This window comes from Sitodiplosis mosellana, unplaced genomic scaffold, assembly GCF_009176505.1.
Source record: "Sitodiplosis mosellana isolate CC-2019 unplaced genomic scaffold, AAFC_SMos_1.0 Smas_scaffold_6099, whole genome shotgun sequence".
NCBI classification, from domain to species: Eukaryota; Metazoa; Arthropoda; class Insecta; order Diptera; family Cecidomyiidae; genus Sitodiplosis; species Sitodiplosis mosellana.
In genome coordinates this window covers 282,225-305,916 of record NW_022601340.1, presented here as the reverse complement: position 1 = coordinate 305,916, position 23,692 = coordinate 282,225, and the positions used below count along the sequence as shown (strand labels likewise).

The following is a 23,692-nucleotide window of genomic DNA, read 5'->3' as shown; positions in this document are numbered from 1 at the left end:
GGATCTTCAGGATGGACCAGATCCGGTTTGACACTGCCCTTGGCCCATCCTGAAGATCCACTTCCAGAACTGGGAGCAGTTCTGGTCGATCCTGAGGATCCACCAAAACCCACTCCCAGAACTTGATGATTATTAAGATTCATCCGATAACGTTATTATTTGAATATAGTTGATATCCTGATAAAAAGTTGATAGCGTTATTAAGATTCCATCATAATAACGATATCGAACGATATTTTTAGTTTATTACGATATCTTGATTAAAAAAAATCGTGAGCACAGCTATAATTCAAAAATATTTCCAATTGTTTTGCATTAAAATTTGATCTCAAACACTCACTTTGCGGTTGATAAACTTGTTTGCATTGTGATTCGTTACTTTCGTTACTATGAAAACTAGATGAGTCGGGCACTTCGCTTCCGGGCACTTCAGTGATATTTGGCAGAGGATTATGGCTGCGTCGCACCCAATCCGAACAGTCCCAATGATATGCTTCGCCATGATTTTCACTGCTCGAATCTTCGACATTGCTGACACCCGAACCGCCGCTGTTGGCCGTTGAGCTCGCGGCCAATTGATATTGCATCGATGATGGATTTGGTAGTGGTACGTTAAGCAAACGACCCTGTAGAACGCCGGTCGATTTCAATGTTGCACATCGATGCTCCGATCCGGCCGCACTGATTGGACTCGCTCGCTTGAGATCTGGGGAAAAAAAATTGGTTGAAATTTTATTTTGAAATTGAAGAGGGTATCGAACGACGTTTCAAAATGATCAAAAAAAAAAGTCATCAGAAAAGTCAATGGAAGAAAATTTAGGGAAAAAAATATTTTTAAAAAACGAACCGTTATTGATTTTATTGTCAGTAAACGATTGAAGTTGTAGGTAATCGGACCAGGTTTGTTTTGGATCTGCTTCGCCGCTAGCCGAGTGTCCATTCAAATTGACGTGCTGATTGATCCGAGTCGGTTTCCGATATTCGGGTGGAACATTTTCAAGTTCATCGCCGGCCGAACCATAGCTTCGCAGCGTATCCAAATTATTGACAAACACATTATTGCATGCGTATGGTGCGGCAGTTTCATTGCCACTGGTAAATGATGTAGGACGCTGTTCGTTCCGTTGGCTAATCTCAATGTTGCTCATCTTTGAGTTGCGCTTAAATTCACCATTGTCCCGCGTTACACCGACAAGTATTGCATTCTCTTTGCGTGTATCGTTGTTGATGTTGTTTGTGTGTGGTCGAGCCGGTCGTCGTTTGCACAAGCGACACGATAAAAATACAACTAATACAAAAAATATCACAGATATTCCGGATATGACACCAATTATTTGTTCCATAGGAATATTTTTCAATTTGGATGTGATCGAATTGGAGTATAATGGATCGCCACAGCTGGCACCAGTCAAATCTGGTGGGCAGATGCAACGAAAACTGCCGGCTTCATTTATACAGGTAGCACCACTGCCGCATGGCATCTTTTCACACTCATCAACATCAATCTGGAAATTCGGAAGAGAAAATGGGAACGTTTAAAAACATGAAGGTGTTTTCAAAAGTATTTTTCCGATAACTTACCTCGCATGTCGGGCCCATGTATCCACGGCACATACACAACGGTCCTTGATCACCTTCTTCGCACACACCACCGTTGCGGCATGGATTTGGTGAACAGAAGCGTCCAAAATCGCAGCGTTTGCCCGTCATTCGTGGTGGGCATTCGCAAGTGTAATTGCCAAGCAATTCACCTCGGCACTTTCCGCCGAACAAGCATGGATTTGATGCACACGGATCCGTATCAACGGCGCACAATTTGCCCGTGAAACGTGTATGGCAAATGCAATCAAAACTATCGCCATCATTTTCTTTGCACGTTCCACCGTTCAAACACGGTGCTGTTCCACAGATGCCTAATGGCTTCAATACAACCGAAGCATCACAGCTAAACTCAATGTTGGCAGTGCGTTTGAGAATGGCTACGGAATTACTGGTGCCCGGATTGTGTATTGTCAATGGGAGTCGTGACAAATTGATATCGTCCATGCAACCAACAAAACCATGTTGAACATCTTCAAAACCTAAGACACTTGGATGTTGCTTCACTTCGGCGCCCAGGTACATGTCGCTCGATTGCAAATTCAACACTCCGTTAACGCCGGGCGCATTTCCTTGGGCAACATGTTTACCATCGACAACCAGTCGTCCGCTGTTTCCTTCACGCTCTAGCCGAATATCATGCCATTGACCATCTGACACATAAATGCTTGTCACACTGATCAAACCTTCGCCCGACCCAAGATCAAAGCGATACTGAACGACACCATTTTGAATTTCCAAAATGGAAAAGTCAATCTTTCCAGATGCATACATCAAATTACCAGTTGGTTGAATAGTTCGAACGCGCAATGAAAACACCAAGTGCTCTTCAAGCGCTTTCTTCGCCGCCGTTTTCTCCATACGATATTGAATATAGCTTTTGCCATTGAATGTTACCGGATTCTTTGGTACGTAGCAGCTGTCATCGGTGCATTTAACAATATCCTTATCACAATTCGGGCCGCCAAATCCTTTGGGACAGATGCAATAATAGCCTTGTGGTGATAGATCAGGGATGCAGGTCTTAAACGTTGGACACGGATTACTTGCACAATCATTCACGGAATTTTCACACTTTTCACCGCCATAGCCAATGTCACAACGGCAACGTGTTGTATGTTCAAAATGAGCCGATACAAAACTGCTAACGTCCGTTGAAACGGTGTTAATTTTCGTTGGATCAAGTTGCATTTTATCTTCGCATTTGCCATGATCACAGTACCTGGTGGAGCATTTCGATTGAACGATTTCATCGACGGAGAGTTCGGTGAGTTTTTCGATTTCACTGATTTTCCCATCTAAAAATGTGCGAATCTCATCGGAACTGTAGTAAGCAACGGTGTTTGGATTCTGTTGATGCTTACGCACCGCAAACAATACATCTAAATCGTGTTGCAATTGACGTTTATTCCTCGGATCAATCAAATCGGTCGAGTCGTCCAGTAGCATTGAAATATTTCGCAAATCTCGACTATAGCGATGATGATGAATGGTGTTTGAGTCTTCGGTTGATGTTTGCACCGCAATGATTATTACATCCTTCAATCGTGATCCAATGGCATTTCGAATCGATCGTATGAATGTTTTGCGATGACTAAGCACAAATTGTTCAGGTGTCACTTCGGTGAAACGAATGAGAACGGCATTTTCAAGCATTTCATCGGTCACCAAATCCACGGAAATTTTGATGATTGTAAACACGGTGAATTTGCCATCGGTGACAGTCACATTCACACGATAATCACCCATGTCCAGTTTGGGCAGAGCATACAGTGTGCCATTGGTTTTGGAAATGTTGAAAAGACTCTTTGGTGTATATAAAACACCGGATGTTTGTGCCAAATCATATGTCAGTGTATCGTATTGATCTTGATCGCTGGCAAAAATCGTTCCGATTGCACCGCCTTGGAATACATCGCCGAATGCATTGACCGAAATGTCTTGCGGCACAATGACTGGTGGATATTGAGATTCTTCGATCACTTTCACCGTCACCCAAGTGTCCGAATGCAACAATGGTGTTCCGTTGTCAAAGACACGCACTTGCAATAGAAAACTGTCTTTCACTTTGTGATTGAATCGTGTGGCCGTTCTCAGGGTGCCGTCTTGTTGCACGACAAATGCCGCATCTTTTGTGATTATATCGAATGTGAATGGTTCAGCATTTGGTGGTGCATCCGCATCGGTCACTTCGAATCGTAACAAAATATGACCAATCGGCTTGTCTTCCTGCACGAATGCTGTGTAGTTTTGTTGTGTGAACAGTGGCGGATTATCATTTGCATCGGAAATTTCAATGTTCAACAGTGAATAGGATGAAAGTGGTGGCATACCATTGTCCAAGGCTTCGATTTCAAGCACATAACTCGATATTGATTCACGATCTAAGGCCGTAGCTACCGACACATAACCACTATTCTTCTCGATGCTAAACTGCTGCAACCGATCACCACGAACAATGCTGTAGCTGACATGGCCATTTTCACCCGAATCCAAATCATTTGCTTGCACCTGAAGTATTTTATCGCCAACCGTAGAATCTTCACGAATTCGAGCGCTGTATGATGCTTGCGTGAATATTGGTCTGTTGTCATTGCTGTCGATAACCGAAATGTTCAGTGTTGCCAAATTGCTCAGTGGTGGCTCGCCCAGATCTACCGCTTGAATTGTTAAGAAATAATCTTTGACGCGTTCGTAGTCCAATGTATCGGAAATAGTAATCACACCGGTTTCGTTATTGATTTGGAATTTTCGCTGCTCATTGCCTCCGATGAAGGAATATTTGACCACGGCATTTAGTCCAGTGTCTTTTGACGTTGCCAATACTCGAATAACCTCAGAACCCGTTGGACTATCTTCGGTTATGCTGGCGGCGTAATACTTTGAAGTGAACTCCGGTGGGTTATCATTGATATCCTTTAAGAAATGAAGAGGAAAATAATCAGTTGAAAATGAAAAAAAAAAAATTGAAATTAGCTGAAAAAATGACCAGATTGATACACCTACTTGAACATTAACGACAACATAAGCAATCGATGACAATCTCGGATTTCCATGATCGAATGCCTGTACGGTGAGATTGTACATTTCCTTTTCTTCACGATCCATTGGTTTGGCCAGCGTTATGATGCCACTATCTGGTATGATTTTGAAGTGCTCCTTGTGTGAATCAATGAATGTGTAATTAATCTTGCGATTTATGCCAATATCCGCGTCGGTTGCATGCATTTTCGTAACTAATGTGCCAATCTCTGCGTCTTCGGGCAGTGAAACGGTGTAAATGGGCAGTGAAAACACTGGCGCATTGTCATTCACATCGGATACAATAATTTCAATTTGTGATGAGCACTCCCATGACCGATAGTGATCCTGAACATGAGCGACTAAATGATAGCGTGACTGTACCTCACGATCCAATTGCCGAGCGGTTCGCAAGTGACCTATTGATATGCAGAAAAAGTGGGATATTTCAGAATGGTGTTTAAATGAATGAAACCAAATTAAAGAATTGAAAAAAGAGAAAAAAAAACAAGTTTCAAATTTCGAAACTAAACAAAAAATTCTTAAAACGTTTCCGTTTCAAAAATTAAAAGGAAGCGCTTTGAAAAAGCTCACTCAAAAAAAGAATCGCAATGTGTTTACCTGAGCTTTCGTCCAAAATAAAATCGTCGTCTCCATCGCCGGTCAAATAGAATCGAAGCTTTGCATTTTCCGCTTCGTCTGCATCGGTGGCCAGAACGCTTAAAACGAAGCTTCCCACGTGAACGCCTTCGCTGAGTGTCTCTTCGTAGCGGTACTTTAAGCAATACGGTGGATTATCGTTTGCGTCCAGCACTTCAACGGTGACATTTGTGTGTGTTGTAAATGTTCCATCGGTTGCAATAATATCCAGCGTATAAAAGGGTATTGTTTCGCGATCCAATTCTTTGGCCACATACAGTTCGCCGGTGTTCCGAATTTGAAAAACAGACTGTGATTGCGAATCACTGGATAAAATGTAGAAATCAACGGGAGTTTCGATTTTATCGCGATCCATTGTTGATAGTTGCAATAAAACGGTTCCGGGTAATGCATCTTCGTTAACTTTAGCCGAGTAGCTGTTATTCTTGAACGTTGGCGGACAATCGTTGTAGTCTTTAATTTTAATCATAACCGTTGTTTCGCCGCTTCGTTTCGGTTGGCCATTGTCGGTGGCAATCACGCGAAAATTATATTCGTCCACTTGTTCACGATCCAAAAGCATCAACGTCGTTATAGCGCCCGTATGAACATCAATGTCAAATATATTTAGAATATCACCGGCATCGTTGTCGAATGCATAACGAATGTCACCATTTGAGCCGGTGTCTGCATCGCGGGCCGTAACTTTCATTATTGTCGAACCTTTTTCAATGTTTTCGGCCAACGTCAAGAAATAGCGTGAACTCTCAAATTCCGGACTATTATCGTTCTCATCTTGGACGTGCAACAATATCTCACAAAATGCGGTCAACGATGGGCTCGAATCGGATTCCGCATAAATTCCAATGTAATGTGTATCTTTTGTTTCGCGATCCAATGTTTTGGCCAGACTCAATTCACCGTCATTGGTGATTGTGAATTGTGGTGCGTCCAAATTGGTCTCCGATGCAATATGATATTTGATCGTAATATTGATGTTGGTCAATTTTAGACGCGTAATAACGGTGCCGGGCGCTGAATTTTCCGCCAAAAATAGAATACGTTCACGTTTTTCGAAATTTGGCGCAAGATCCGATTGTGACATGATATACACATCGACCGATACATCGGCATGCAGTGATGGTGAACCGCCATCGTGAGCGCGTACAAAAAATTGAAACATTTGATTTTCCATGCGTTCGGCTGTTTTGCTCAAATACATTGCGCCCGTATCCTCGTCAATGCTAAATAAATCCTTGACACCTGTATTCTGTGTATCGTAAATGCTGTATTTTATGACTGCATTTTGATTTTCATCAGCATCAAAAGCTTTTATCTGCTCCATTTGATGTAGTTTGGTGTTTCGTTTTTATTTTATTTTTATTTTTGTGGGGGCGGGAGTGATGGAGTAGTAGGTAAAAAAACAAGAAGTAAAGAGCCAAACCAAAGGTAACATTCCAAAGAAGAATATATCGCATCGCATTAGTGATGGGTTTCAAATCGGTTACACACGATGGTAAATGAGGTGGATGGCGGCACATATACACGCGTTGATTTGCACAAGAGAAATGGAAAGAATGCAAGAGAGAGAAAAAAAATATATATATATGAAATTAGATCGAAAGGAAAGTGTTAGTTGAATTGGATTTCATTCGAAAGCGAGTTCGGTAATCGTCTTTGCAGTTGTTGTTGTTTTTTCTTCATTCGACGCTCTACTCTCAAATTTATTTGTGTGTGTGTGTGTGTGTGTGTGTGTGTGTGGATGAGAGATAGAGAGCGAGTGTGCGGGTAAGTAAGCAAAAGAAAACAAAGAAGCAGTCAAGTGCTTCTACGAAATGGAGAAAAAAAGCTATAAAAAAAACTAGTGATATAAACATTCCCGCCCGATTCGGTAATGTATTCGATTGCAATATTTTTGATGGATTCCCTAGTTGATAGGCCGCGCGCAACACAGAAACCATATCGACAATGCCATGATAGTTGGAATGCGCTCGCACGCGCACGCAAAGACTTTTCGATCGAAAGCACACACACACTCACACTCACATTGTATGAGTGTATTAGTTCGATCTCTTTCTTGCAATTCACTTTCGCTTGAAAATTCCGAGTTGCAATTTAGGAAATTGTATTTATTCGATTCTAACACCTCATCTATATCTACTCGTGGGATTCACATTAGAGTGGCCATAAATTTGTCAGTGTGATTTTATGCGGATGCCGTGTGACGGTGTGCTTCAGTAAAAGAGACACGCACCAATTGGGTACTTTTAACATTTCAGCTGAACCGAGGACAATGAGGTAGCTCATTGAGCGCTTTTGATTTGTAAAATAATAATTTCCTGTGTGTGCTGTGCTGTGTTGTTGTACCCGGTAAATTGCACACAGTGCACGTGATGCGCGTGTGATCTATCAGGTTAAAACACAATGTGTTCGGTCGCTGATTATATTGACAAGAGATAAAATTTATCACCACTCTAGCACAAAACATGCTTAGCATAAACACCACAGTATATTTAGCATATAAAATCCCCTTTATGCTGCCTGATGTGATGTGTGTACGGTGGTGCTGCTAGTTGAACTGAAACTCAACCCGTCCCGATTACGACCAGTATTGTATTCTATTTAAAGTTTAACGTTTCGAAAAGCACATAAAATGAAAATCCCGTATAATCTGCAATATGCGTTGACTACACTCACTCTCACACAATGCCAATCCTCTTTCTCTTGCGTGCGCACACACACGCACACGCACACGCACACGCACACGCACACGCACACGCACACGCACACGCACACGCACACGCACACGCACACATACTAAATAACAACAACAACCAACGAAAAATAAAAAAAATATACACGATTGGAGAAGCACTTACATTCAAAAAGGTTGCATTCACCGATAAATTTCCATAAATTGATGTTTTATATTCACGCAGATAAAATTGAGGTGTTTTATCATTTTGATCGCCTACTCTGATTTTAACGGTTGTAAAACCCGAACGGCCACCACCATCCGTTGCAATCACTGGTACCTCATACATTTTCTGCTCTTCACGATCCAGCCGAATTTTTGTAACGATTTCCCCTTTGGTTTTATCAATTGAAAAATATTCCTTCATTTCATCGGAAAAAATATCGTATGTTAACATGCCGTATTCGCCGAAATCCTCATCGATGGCATTAACCTTTTAGAGAAAGAAAGAAAAAAAAATGTATTCATAGTGAAGTTGAACAAGTGTAGAAGAGAAAGGAAAAGAAGAGAAGGAAAAAAATGGCAACTGAAATTGTGTTGGAAATATCGAGATATTCATGGGCCGTAGCAATAACGGCGACGGTGGTCAATGCCAAATGAATGCTTTTGTTTGGGAAACGAAAAGCCATTTAAAGGGTTTAACAAGTCAATAATCTAAATCAAATAATTTTCCAAAAGCCAACCAACCGAATGGCCGACCACTCCGATCGACCAAAGGTAGTTAGCCGAACGTTTTTGCGACTATATTTATTGTATACGTGTAATTAAGATTCAGAATTGATAGGCAGACACGGGCGGCCCTTTCGGGCCAACCCAACAACAATAGAGCAATAAACAAATAAACCAACAACTTACCGTTATGACTAGACGGCCGGCCATTTGGTTTTCATTAATTTTGACATCATAGACGAGATGCGGAAATACGGGATTGTGCAAATTTGCGGGCAATATGTTGATTTGCACACGAATGAAACTGGTGTAGACGCTGTCCGATACCGATATATTCAAAATGGTTGAATGCTTTTCGGCAAAATTTTGCATATTGATCAATGTAATAATGCCGCTAATCGGATCAATGGCATACGTTTGCAGCTCATTGCCTTCGGCTATTGAATATATCAAATTATCGGCATCGATATAATCGGGATCGCTGGCCGATACGATTGTCACAAATTGACCACGCACCGCATGCTGAGACAGCGAACAACTGTACGATGATTGCTCGAATCGCGGTGCATTGTCATTCATGTCGGCAACTGTGTGGGTGGCCCGGGATTATGATGTTATTTTCACATGTGGTGGTTGGTTTTTTCGTCGTCATCATCATCATCGTCGTCGTCGTCGTCGTCGTCATCGTTCCCATTTTAGTTTGTGGCGATAGTTTTTGGGGTTAGCGAGTGAGTTGTCATCATAACGAGTGTTATTGTAGTTTCCATTCGATGTACAATGTTTATTTTGTTGATTATCATCACCAGTATTATTTTAATGATTAAATTTCCGAAATAAAGACGCCAGATTGATGCGAAAATAGATAAATAAATACAATTTAGTTAATAAAAACCAAATATTTACTATAAATGTTTTGCAAAAATGCACGCGTTGCTCATCAATTCCAGTGTTGGTTTTAGTTTTAATTAAGCAAATTTACCATACGTATATACTATATGTACACATATTTTACTCTCTTTTATTTTATTCGCGATGAGATCGTTTACATCTGTTTCGACATTTTTATTTGCCGGAATGTTTTGTATCTGTATTCCGTTCGGTTTTGCCATGGCCAGTGAATAAAAACATTATGTTAAGCCATTAATAAATAAACACAGTTGTAACGAGTTCCATTTTCATCGTGTTTTTTCTCTCTCTCTCTCTATTCGTTGAATTTTAATTCAAAAACTGATTTTTTTTGTTGTTTGATCACATCGAGTTTTGTTTATTCGACGGAATAGCTTCGGATTTTATTGATCATAGAATTTGCATAGGCACTAATATTGAGAATTTGGAATGTGCAATTGTGCATACCATTTTTTGGAACAAAGCACAATTACTAAGAATTGACGGAAATTGAAATTACAATTGCATTCGAAATGAAGTCCATCGGAAATCACATGTGTGTGTGTGCGGTAGTTTTCACTAGAAAATATGCAGCTAACGGTTATTTAACGTTCTCTCAAGTCCATATTCAGCTGAAAATCGTTTATCAGTAAAACATTTCGAAAATTACCATTTCCAAATCATATAAATAGTTGAAAATGGAAAAACTAGCTAAAATCCAGTTCAACCGGAGAAACGAACGGAATAGAAAAGAAAAAAGACCGAACCGAAAGCCGGCCAAAAGCAAATATCGACCAAAAATAGTTCGGTTAATTAAGTGGAAATGTAATTTGTCAGCTGAAAGGACAATGAATCGTATTTAAATAATAATGGAATTATTGATGCACATCGTTGAATGTACACCATTTACAAAGCGAAAAGCAAATGAGAGAGGCACGAGCGCGTGGGAGTTGCGCGCATGTGCAAACGCTTTACGACAAGGAGCAAAACAATTGTGAATTTAATTTCGTGTTGATGATAAAATACTCGTTCGTTTGTGTATATTAAATTTTCAACGATTTGCAACGGCCAATAGTTTACGGCGTTTTTTTTTCTCGATTTTCTTTTGGCGTGTGTGTCATCTATATACACCGGGATTATTTTCCAAAACAATGTTCTCATACACAGCAGTATGAATGAGAGGCGAGAATGAGATTGTTTTCATTGTAAATGCGCGTGTTTGCCCACCCGCTCACCTCACTCGTTGCCTTTTGAACATTTTCACATGCAATTGCTTCGGTTCTGATATACACACCCGTGTGAAAAAATAGTAACTGAGCAGTCAGTTAACTAATTTGGGACAAAAATGACTTACTTTGATTGACATTTCAGTACAAAGTGTAGTGTAAGTCTATCATAGTTAACTGAAATCATTTGAAGTTACAAGTCAATCTAAGTTGCTTCATTTGGGACCAAGTGATTTTCTTAGAACAAAAATATAATTTCAATCAACTAAAGTCAACTGAAGTTATAGTCAGTCAGTCATTTCTTTTTCACACGGGCACACAATAGACATGGTCACAAACACACAAAATATGCGTTCCAATTAAAAACTAAAATTGAATCGTTGCATGTCCATAGCCACAGATCATATGCATGTCACTCACATGCAGACAGACAGACACACAGAGAGAGAAACGGAGACAAACGCACGGAATCTCGCAACATGAGCGAATTCAATGGCATTTTTGTTATCTGATGAAATGACATGGCTTTTTGAGTTTTGCGATAACATTTGACCAGTGACTTGTTGCCGAAATTATTCACATTTTGTCCAAAAATGTACCACGCAACTGGCCGCCGCCTCTTGTTTTGGCATATCTCGAATGCCATCGTAAAATCTCCATGGCTGAAATAACAGAATGCACAGCGCGACCAAATGAGCGACAAAGCAATATGTAAACTATTTTTCACACAATAAGTGCGTGCAATGATGCAACATCAATCGAATTCGGGCGAAGAAGAGAGGAAAAGAGAAAGAAATGTATAGACACTCTTACCCAGCCGCCCATCGACCAACACTTAAAATCCTGAATATAAATTGCAGCGCAAGCAAACAACGGATCGAATATTGTGTACGCAATTTACACAATAACCCAACGATTTTATCACAATATAAAATTAATCATCAAATTATGCTTTGGTCAATTGTAATAGGAAATACGCAATCATCTTTTGATCTCACACAAACTATGCGCCATTGTTCGCCAATAAAACGAAAACTATACGGTACCATAAATACGCGCTAGCGCGATAATGACATGGAAACTTCAATGAAAAACCGCATTATTTTCAACGGTATGCAGTGACAACGGCAGCACATTCGGCGTCAGCATTACATAAAGCGTGAGCTTTAATTGTTCACTTACTTTGGAGGATGCAAATTGGGGGTGGAGTGAGGGACGGTCGAAGTGGATTTGCATTTTTTTATCAGTGTCGTTGTTTCATTAATGAACCGGAAATGCCGAAGAATGACTAGCATGACAACGGAAATCGATAGCTAAATACATCAAATGATGATACCCCATAGATACCGAACGTGAGTTGGAGCTGCGAGCGAGAGTGACAGTGGATCGAAACTAAAATTTACTGAATCACCAACAAAACGAATGAACGATGTTTGTAGACAAATTTGATGGTGGCATAGTCTCAATTTACAACAACTATTATTCATGGCAACTGTCACAGTAGTTTTCGGACCATGCATTTATATATGGGTGTGTGTGTGTGCTCGAGGCAAATTCAGCTGTAGCCAGTGAATTAATATCGCATTAATCAAGTTTCGAACAAATAGACGGTTGCTGCTTCTGATGCTGTTTTCGTCGTCGTTGTTGTTGTTGTTCTCGTTGAAACGACGTCGCATTTTGCATGCGCATCAACTTATATGTCATATACAATTTAATGCAATGCGAAGCCATTCTTCTGCACAGTACATATTCGCTAGGCTTCAATTAAATATCAAAATCGGCAACGGCATTCAATCTACTAAATTTAATTTCAACGAAAATATGCCCTAATTATATACATATGAAAAACTATAACAAAGACACGAGCATCAAACGATGGCTAAATTCAATTGAAATTACTTTCGACGGGAGAAACAGAGAGATGGCGAAAAATTGCGGCGGAGGCAATGTGAGATAGGAGAGCGGAAAAAAAAAATCCGTCGAAATCGAATTGAAGCACTGTGCTCAGCCCGAACAATGCCAAACGTAATTAAATGCAGCTTTTATATAATGCTTGATTGATATATATATATATATTGTGATTGAGCCCCACCAAAGCATTTGTGTGTATGTGATTTTCGTTTAGCGAGCGAATGCGGAAAGCATGCAAAAAATGTCATCAACGTTGAGCTTTTCTTGTTGACAACCAAGTGTTCGTTAAATTGAATAAATTTCACGTATTTTCGCTCATTCTACCTCGCAATATAAGCGCATACGCTCTTCACGCATCCGAACAACGGAATCGTAGCTCACACGACACATATACAGTATACACACACATCGATTATCGGGTCTATTTGAAAATGTTTTTACGTTAACGGAACGCAATTTGAATTAATAGTGCAGTAAAACGAACAAAAATAGTCTTATTGTTTAGTTGAGCGCGCTCATTCACTCGCTCGCTCGCTCGTTCGCTTCCCCGGCCATTTTCCCTTTTCAAAATGGATATTCATTTATATGCGAATTGTTGCACAAAATTACGTACCCCAAAACAATGACCATAACACTTCAATGGATATACTACGATCTATAACGATTGCATAACAATCATGTTGTGTGTGAATGCTGAACGCTGATACTAAATTGAACCGTTCAAAGGTGCCACAATGAAACAAACAATGAACTTTTCATGTTGATATCTCCATGCGATGAATGCGGCAAGTGGAAGCGGTAGGAAGATGGGGGGGGGGGAGGATTGAACGGAAAAGTGTTGTGCTGACGAATAGAGTGAGAGGAATAGTCGAAATTGGAAAGAGAATGAGAGATGAATAGTGGAAAACTGTGGAAGAGAGCGAGAGAGAGTAGTAGAAAGGGAAATTGCTGGGAATAGGACAAAGAGAGAGACAGGGAGATGAAGAAAAAATGATTTCCTGAAAACATAGGAAACGAGGCAATGAAATGGCGACGAATACAAGAGAAAAGTAACGAAAATCAAGTGTGCGACAGAGACCAAATGGATGGGATGCAAAAAGGCAGCATTTAAATGTGCCTCATGGTGTTGTTGGCTCTGTTGCAGCTGATCAAATGATAAGCGAAACGTTTTAGTAAATTGTAAAGTGGCAATGTGTAAAACGAGTATTTGAAGTTGTTTGGTCGACTCTCGAATGGGATCAAAAATAAAACCGTAATAATCAAATGAGATAATGAAATGCTAACTTGTTGTATATTGACTGGTACACGGTATGGCATGGCGTGCCGCTTATTTTGATCTTGGTGTTTTTTTTTTCTATACTTTTTGGAATTTGATGAGCAACAATAGATAAAAAGAAATTGGAGAGAGAGAGAAGAAAAATCTAATCAAATATATTAAACTGACCTTTGACCCAAACGTGTGCCGTTGAACTGAGACTCGGTACACCCTTATCGATGGCAATTACCGTAAAATGATGCGTAGCTAATTGCTCGTGATCTAATGATTTCTTTAAATACACAACACCTTCGATTGGATCCATTTGAAAGTATTCGGATGTATTTTTATTGTCCGTTTGAATGCCATACGTGACCATTTGATTGATGCCCGTATCGTTATCGTGTGCGACCACTTTTAGTATTGCTGTACCAAATGATGCACCCTCCGATACGGTCACATTGTAGCTATCCTGTTCGAATTCGGGCAGGCAATCGTTAACATCTTGAACGAGCACCGAAACGGGCACTTCAGCCGATACACCAGACACACTGTCCGTGGCTCGAATCACCAGTTCATAGTGTTGCTTTCGCTCATAGTCCAGATCATCCACCACATAAATAGCACCTAAACAACAGCAGCAGAAAAATTCATGGAGAAAAATGGAAGAAAAAAGAGAAGAAAAAAAAACAAATCCATTCGCAACGAATCGATTTATTCAAGAGAGGGGGAGAGAAAAAAAAAATTAAAATTAATTATCGAATTTATGCGAGAAAATATTTAATACAAAATGCAAATTGATTACAGATTAAAACAAACAAACAAATATTAAAACAGGCAAATGATATGGAAACAGAACAAAAACAAAAATGGAACAAACTTGAAAATTAAAATCTAAGATAAACAATATAGAGAAAGAGAGAATGTGAACAATAAAACGACACGCATACACACACACACACACACACACCGAGCGCGCTTCATTTTTTTTAATTTCACGCTCACTTGTGCAGATGCGCGTTATGAATGCGGTGTTAAAGAACACACAGAAAAAAAAAATGAACGTCGCTTTTGGTATTATTGAAAAAGTTTTATACATTCCATTTGGAGTGAATGAGAAAAATGAGAGTGTGTAAGGAATGAAGGAAGAAGGCATACTTGTGGTCTATTTGTATTTACAAAATATGTTGATGTGCAATGGTTATTTTTTTCTTCTTCAAATGAAAGAAGGAAAAAATGCTTTGAATGCTTTGGTGTGCTCAATAAATTTCAATTATTATTATTTCAATGGGAAATCGTTTTGAACACAAAAACTTTTTTTGTTTCTTTTTTATGTTCAAAAGTGTGAATTATTGGTTAATGGATGATGATGATATTTTAATACAAAAAAGTGGATGCAAACGTACTCTATTATCGTCATTTGGATGATATGCAAACAATAGAACGAAAAAAACAACAAATTGATATCAATTCAAATTAGAAGACAAAACAACAACAACAACAACAAAATGGATGAATAATTGTGTTATCGCGCATGAAATGCAAATATTGACACAGGAATGCGCATCACGTATCATTTCACTCAACACAGTACACGAGTGAAAAAAGGGCAAAATGGTTAGAAAAATGTACGAAATTAGATATGAAAAGGAAAGCCAGAAATGCCGTATGCATTTATTGTAAACGTGCAAAACATTCGAAAATATGAGCACAATTCACCATACATTGATCTCTTGTGTTTGTGTTCGTGCGTGTGCGCCAATGCATTTGTCCTGGATTATGCAGCACACATACTCTCTCTCTGTCTTTTCGCGCACTCATTCCATGCTCACAGCATGCAACACCACATTTCATATTACATTCACACGGCGCACGAAATTCAATAAAAATTTATCAATAAGATATGCGTTGTCGTCAAACGGATCGACTTCAACACAGGCTTTGCCAAGCAAATACATCACATACACAAAATTGAGTTGATTGCAGTCTTGTTCGCAATATGCAAATCAAGACATCAAAAACAACAACTGTGTGCGAATTTGTGCAAAATCAATTTTCGACTGTAGAGAAAATTCATAAACGCTTAAGTAAAACTCTTGCTTGCTCTGTCTCTTGCTCTTACTCCTCTCTTTCATCCTTTCACTCACATGTGCCGTGTATTCCGTGCCAGTCTTCTGATAGTGTGTGGTGTGATTACTAACGCTGACGCAAATGATGCTAATGCATAAACAAACTTTATTTCCGTTTGTTCTCGTTTCTACACGCAACTATACATGGCATAGTTTTCGTGATTCCCGAATTATGTGTAGTTCTAATTCGACACTGTCGACCGATTAATTTTAATAAAGCATCTATAGCTACTAGGAGTAGTGGTGTTGGTGGTGAGTTTTGAACAATTATTTAACAAAGGCATCATCGTCTAATTCGCTTTGAGCAAGAGTTTTACGAATTTTGTATTGTAGATCTGTTTGCGAATGTATAATGAGCGTTTTGAGACTATCTGAAAAGTGGATTTTGGCCAACAACAAATATCGCATTTAGTGCTTAATGTGGACTAGTGAGTGAAAGAGAGAGAGAGTCGGATTCATATAGAACGGTGGAGCAAGTGAGAGAGAGAGTTGCAATCATTTGTCGGCAAACATAGAACGAGTGAATGAGAGCGATTGCTAGTTAGAATTAGGGATGACGAGTGAGAAAAAGAGAGAGAGAGAGAGTGTGTGAGATTTTTAGCGGGAGATCTATGCGGAAAACAAAGCTAAACACACTTTGAACATTTGTGATAAATTCTGTGTGTGGATTGGGAGCAGGCTAGATAAAAGCGACGCGGTCTCTTTCTGAAAACTTAATCAGCAGCAATAACCGACTTCCGTTACAATTACACTCATCCAACGCAGACCGGGAAAGTGTTGCAAAAGAAAAATAAGGGAAACAATTTCATTTTTATATATTATGCCACCCCACAAAGTACACAAACATACACATACACACATACGCACACATAAATCTAAAGCGATAACATTGAAGAAAGCTCATTCAAATGGCAAATCATGTTAAAATAATCACGCAATTAAAACGGAACTGTAAAAATAAGGGAATTACAGTTTAAAAGTTAAAACTCTTGATTGCACTAAAAAGTACGGCCATAAAAATGGTTTGCGAAGCATATATACACATACACATGAGAGAGAAGAAATAGAAGAAGAAAAAAATCCGACGACGACGACGGCGGCAACACAACGAATGTTTTCAAAGTGATTGCAAAGTTTGACAAGATAATGAACGTTGACAACGACGAGGATTCATTAATATGGTGTGTAAGTTTGATGCGAAAATGATGTTGGCGGTGGCGGTGGCGATGTGAGAGAGGGATAGAGTGGTTTGTCGGATTAAAAACAATGATGTTTTTCCGTCGAGTTTTTGAAATTTCCACTATATTTGAAGCATTCACAATGAATTGATGTCATATGAAATGGGAAACGACGCACTATACAAAAACACTCTTAGCTTTATTTATTTCTCCCACTCGTTCGCCAAAGCTCGTCCGCTTATGTTCAACAAATATTATGATATAGCGAATGCGAATAAGCTAACTAGCGAGAGAGAGAGAGAGAGAGAGAGAGAGAGAGAGAGAGAGAGAGCGGGAGAGAGATTGAGAGTCGAATGGTGGCGGCAGCAATAGTTAAAGTTTATTTAGTGCTAGTTTATGTGCATGCACACGTATTGGCAGGATGCAGTTTGCGGAAAGTTTGTCATTGGCGGGGCGAGAGGGTTGCTTGAATGTGTCGACTGTTTTTATAGTCAGTCAGTCAATTGCGATGTGCTGCGATGTGATGTGGCGGTTGTTTGTTGCGTCAAACGACGACGCAAAATTTACTGTACACTAAGCAGCACACTTCGTGTTGGCACACCATAAAGGAAACGATGCAACTATTCATCAAGGGAAAATCAGCGATACGTTGCTGTTGCATTGCGGATGAATTTCGAGTTGAATATTCACACACACTGTGTGTGTCTAGTCTGTTCAGATTTCAATCAAATATATGGACGATCGAATATTGTTGAATTGATACAGAACTTTGGAAAAGTTTCGTGCAGCTAAAGTTTGAGACACACACTTTGCTAAAGTTGTCGATTTGACAAAGTCAAACTGTTGACGATCTCATTTCTATTCTCTCTATCCTGCCAACACATCAAATGTAAAGCTGTTGTTATTGCTGTTTTTCATACGTTATTGATGCATGTCAAGCAGGATGAGAAGGAAACAAAAAAAATATATATAGGCATAACACGCGACACTGATGATAATAGCTCTACATGTACAATTGGCTAAAATCACTTAAATCTCACATAATCCGGTTAATGTAACCGCAACAATTCATACAATTGCACCAACCGAACCATAAAATGAAATTACACGCGCACGCTCCACACACAAAACTTTCATTGCAATTGCAATTGCCATTACCATTATAGTTGTGACTATTATTATTATTATTCTATTTTCTTTTCCTCTTCGTCTTTAATTCCCTCATTCTCGTCATGTGTAATATTTGATGGTGATAGAGGCGACGGCAGTCATCGTGGTGGTGCTGCTAGTTGCTTGAATCGAGCAGCATTTTGTTGACACTGAGTTTTATAGTTGTGAAGTGAATTAGTTAACATTAACCCAGTGTAAAGCTTTATTTTTTTTAGTACGGTCGCCACATTAGCATTAATTGCTAAAGTCTTGAAAATTAACGCCTTTTTTTTCCACAAAACTTTTCATTGCTGCTTTTCTTTTCCACTTCTGTCAGCTTATGACCCTTTTTTCTATTTTTCTTTGGCTTTTTGACGTTTTTTTTTACCCTTCGTTTCATGTTTCTTTTGCGTTGTGTTTTCGAAATTCGGAAAACAGTGGAAAATAAGTTGAAATTCAGCGATGTGGTTTTGTGGAACGTGGAACAACAGCAGCGCCACAGTAAGAATATTACAGCAAATCGAATGTACGAAACTCTTCATTCGGCTGTTTTAAGAATGGGGAGAGATGGCTGCTGAAAATAAAAATCGCTTTTTCAGCTTTGCGTTGATGATTTTTTTCCCATGTTTTTACATCAACTTTTTTTTTCTTTTTTTTCTTCCTCCATCCGAGGCCAAGTACGGCAATATTTCTTTGCAATCTACAGCTCGCGCGTGCGATGAGGCATACACTCACTCGCACAATACACACAAAATACGCGGGCAAAATGCAAGCATATGTAAGTTTCGGCATTGCATCGTATCTTAATGAATGTGTTAACATTCTTAATTTACTGCTGAACATTGTTCTTCAGAAAACAATAAAGTTTTTGAACATTGTGTTCGTGTTTTCTCTCTCTCTCTCTCCCTCTCTCTCTCTCTCTCCCTCTCTCTCTCTCTCTCTCTATCTCTCTCCCTCTCTCTCTCTCTATCTCTCTCTCTCTTTTCCCACTAGCACCCCCAATCGCAGCGGCTATGCAGAGGAAGCAGAAAAAAAACATCGTCGAAAGCGTGTAATAGCATAAAGTGCAACGAGAGAAATCAAGAGCGTATTGTAATGAGAGAGAGAGAGAGAGAGAGAGAAAAAGAGATTGAATGCGCGCAATGAAGGATTTCGAAGGCTTGGCGTGCGCCCGACAAATCAAACTTACACACATATACATAATACTGAACGAAGTGAACAATGACAAAAGTTGGTTTCAAGACAACTCCCCAGAAACATTGACGCGTATCCATATTGACACACTTAAGGCGCGTAAGTAATGAGAAGATGGAGAGAGAGCAAAAAATCGGCGATAAATTAAATGTTCGCCTCGAAATGCATGAACACCACACAGAGCAATTGTTGCGGTTGTTTTTTTGGAAAGAGCGAGAGAAAGAGAGAGAGCGAGCGAGCAATGCACGTATTATACACACCATACGATACGCCTCAGAAATTTTTTCTGCTTCACAACTTGCACATCAACTTTGGGGCCATTATCCAAAGCGAAGCCATCATAGTTCCATAATCGACGACGATATAGTTTCGTTCGGTATGTGTTGCTCTTCTGCTTCCATTTATTGTCGTTTGATATTTTGATTTTTTTAACATTAAATGCGCCGTTCTTTTCCTTTTGGCCATGGAAACTTCATTGAATTCTTTTCTGTTGAGTTTTCCACTTGGCTTCATTCTAAATAATTGAGAAAACATATATCAAGCGAGATGAAGCTACCGAGCGAAGGAAGATGAACAACGAGAGAGATAGAGAAAAAGAATCGAAAAAAGCAGCAGCAGCAGCAGCAACCACACACACCATATTTTCACTGAGATGCTAAGAAGCGGGCCACGCTAAAGAGACGAGAATGCATGACGAACTAGTAAAATAGAGATGAGATTCAGTAGACTAGAACAAGCGATTATACTTTGCTCGAAATTATATTTTCCAACTCGATCTTTCTCGTTGCTCCTTGCCGCCCTCATATCAATCGATCTGAAGCGAAATCGGCAGAGATAGAGAGAGCGAGAGAGAGAGAGAGAGAGAGAGAGAGAGAGAGAGCGAAAAATAGGGAGAGCGACGAGCGAGAGGGAAAGAGTCAGACAGAATCAAGCAAAGGCAAAAAAGACACAGATAGCATATCCGTTTTGTAGCCTGCGAACAACGAATGGGCCACGACCGTAATATAAATGCTCAGTCATACACGAAACATGAATAAATATGTATTGATACGGAGTTGACAACATTTTCGGTTGATAGAAATGTGTGTATGTGCTTTTCTTTTCCTCTTTTTAGTGCTCTTGCTTTCTATCTCTCTCTCTCTCTCTCTCTCTCTCTCTCTCTCTCTCTCTCTCTCTCTCGTCCTCGCTCTCGCTTTCTTACTCTGTGCCATCTTTTCACTTGGGGTACTTAATATTGCATAGACGAAAACTACCGACGAGCAATTGAATGCGTTGTGTATTGTGTAGCCGGGTTGTATTGATCGTAAGCCATGCATAAATTTTATAAGAAGACTTAGGCACACATTTATTTGTTTAGTATTTGCAAATGCTGTCGCTTCTCATTCAGTCGTTTTTTTCCCATCATATATGTTCATGTACCATATTTACACAAAGCGTTCAAAGCAACAACAAAAAAAACCGAAAATATTAATCGAAGTGGCTCTGGCTACCGAAACATTGATGGGTTGGTGGTGGTGGTGGAAAAACGCAGCTACATGGAAAATATAGACCGAATGCTATGGATTCCGGTAAAGTATTTTCATTATCGAAACGGATGTTAATATGACAAACGAGTTTTGCAAATGCCGATGTTCGCACAATTCACCGAGACCACTTGAAAATGCGACGATATTGTGATGACAACCAAAAAAATCTTACCGGAAATGTCCTGCCGTGTTTTTGTTGTTCTTCGTTGAGCAAAGAAGAGGCAAACCATTTGATCCGAACAAATGTCAAGACAATAACGAGCCGAAAACATTGGATTCACAACAACGTCAAACGGAATTTGCCCTGAAATAGACAACATCGATTCCTTGTTGTTGTTGCGTTTTTTTTCTTCTTCGGTTCGATCTCAAAATTCGAAAATATTATGCACGACTCAGCAGCTTATGCTAATTTCAATTTCCGATTCGATAACCATATCGCTATCAATCGGTAACATGACAAACTGTGTGTAATTTTAGTACTAATGTTCAAAATTTGGTTCGGTTCAATTTTTTGCTTCTTCTCTGCTTTCGTTGCTTTGGCGCAGTCAGCAACCAAAGTCTCATGGCCCCATTTCACTTTGCATGGATTCACTTCGATTTTGCTTTTGTGACCGAACCTTTTTCTTTCCTTCTTCCGGAAAGAATAACAATGCGCTGACGCTCATTTTGGGTGCATAAGGGTTCAAAAATGCCTATGATTTTCTCTCTGTCTCTCTACGTTTTTTTGTTTTATTTCTTCTTCAAGAGGCATATTTTCTTTATTGTAGCACGATATTATTACAACAAATATATAGGCAAACAAGGGAATGTCACCCTTACTATCCCGAATAAAAAAAAAATGAAATCATTTTGAACGGATTCGATCAAGGATGTATTGACATTATACACCCGAAACGCATAAAACGATATTGAAAACAATATCATATTCCTAACGATGGGCGAGTTTTGCGTCGAAAACCCGTAATACCATTCAAGAAAATATAGAAATGTTTACACACACGGACGAACGAACGCATTTTTATCCTCTCTTTCTTTCTATTGCCCGCGCTTCATTGAAAACTTTTCAATGGCCAGAGATCGTTTTGGGCTCCAAGAAGTATTTGAGCATAACAAGCCTATAAAATATTTATGATGTGTATGAATGATGAATGCGACGCATGAGAAGATTAGCATGCGTTATTGATGTTGACATATTAATCAAACAAATTAATGCCAACCAAATCCGCACAGATTAGCACACTGGATACAATCACACAAAACAATGGTACATTGTTTTTTGGGCCCACTCTGTCGATACAAGCGACATAAAACACTGATGCATGAATGGAGACACACAAATACATTAGCAAACGGTTTTTTTTTCAAGGGTTCGTAATATGTTTTTTTTTCTTTCGCTTTGGTTCGAATACATTCAATGACTTGAATATGCCAGGAACACCGGAATTCACTCGAGTAACTAATGCCCTCGGTTTTTTTTCCAGCATTTCCATGGATTTTGTTGTTGTTGTATGCCATATTTGTTGCCAAAATGAAATCAGTGTGCCATATAGATGTTGCTTCAATTGTATTTCGATCGGGCATCGTACCAAAAGCGCACACACTCGATATGTGCGGGGTATTCCATTTCTCATTTCATGCTGCACAACAACGACTGCAACCATTTTCTATATGCAAATATAATTTCCGGTATTCGAATGTTTCAAACACAGTGTCATGTTCATCGAGAAAAAAAACGAATATTAAAAGCCACTTGCGATAAGAATTTCACAGAATTCTGAATTCGATATTTTCGGTCGCATAATAATTTTTGTTTTCTCTATTTACTGCTGCGCCTCGCTTTCCGTTGCCAAAGTTTTTCAATCAGAGCAACTGATGAAGAGCAATGACGGTGAAATGCACTTGACACGATAAAATGCACTCCACAGTCCACATGCAACAATGCAAAAGTTGCAGAAAAGACCGAACGAAAAAAAGGCGAATGAAATTTGCATTTGTGAAATCGAATCTTGCAGCAGCCACTGCAGAGAAGGAGGCTGTGGTGGTAGATGCTCATCATATTCAGCTTCCAGTAATATTCCACAAAGTTGAATATTGGTCAAATGATCATATTGACGATTGACTTAAAAGTTTTTGTTTTAAATGATGAAAACGGAAACTATGGACTGAACTCCATTTCGCGCACGCTGCTTCCAAAATAGTGTGACTTATACATATATACACACAGCCACATTCACATGAAGAGAATAAACTTTTTCCGCACGAAATGCAATCGAATATGTTTTCAAGAGGCAACAAGCAGTTAATAAACAGTACGTTCCACTGTCGATTTGCCTGAACAAAGTTTTTGTTCGCCAGACCCACTCACATACACACACACAGAGACGCAAGAGTATCCCAGAGAGTCAATTGGGTTGGGTAGTAAAGTTTTTAAGAAACAACTTCTCGTAGACTTGACATATTCAATTCAAAAATAAATTGAACAATCATTAAAATATTCTTGAGGCGGCTCTTTTGGTGAGTCGGTTCTCCGACATTGTGGATGTGGCAGTGAACGGG

General features: G+C 39.4%; 1 protein-coding gene across 3 annotated transcripts in view; it reads right to left on the bottom strand.

Moving 5' to 3' along the window:
* The window catches only part of LOC129573528 (fat-like cadherin-related tumor suppressor homolog), a 153,516-nt gene that overhangs the window by 3,640 nt on the left and 126,184 nt on the right, over window positions 1-23,692 (bottom strand). For all 3 annotated transcript variants that reach the window (XM_055454129.1, XM_055454128.1, XM_055454130.1), the window contains 8 exons: window positions 14,150-14,587; window positions 8,870-9,270; window positions 8,139-8,447; window positions 5,242-6,595; window positions 4,606-5,039; window positions 1,582-4,515; window positions 848-1,505; window positions 341-706 (listed from right to left, as the gene is read on the bottom strand). In XM_055454129.1, the coding sequence (XP_055310104.1) occupies window positions 341-706; window positions 848-1,505; window positions 1,582-4,515; window positions 4,606-5,039; window positions 5,242-6,595; window positions 8,139-8,447; window positions 8,870-9,270; window positions 14,150-14,587 (6,894 nt within the window). The remainder of the gene's footprint in view (window positions 1-340; window positions 707-847; window positions 1,506-1,581; window positions 4,516-4,605; window positions 5,040-5,241; window positions 6,596-8,138; window positions 8,448-8,869; window positions 9,271-14,149; window positions 14,588-23,692) is intronic.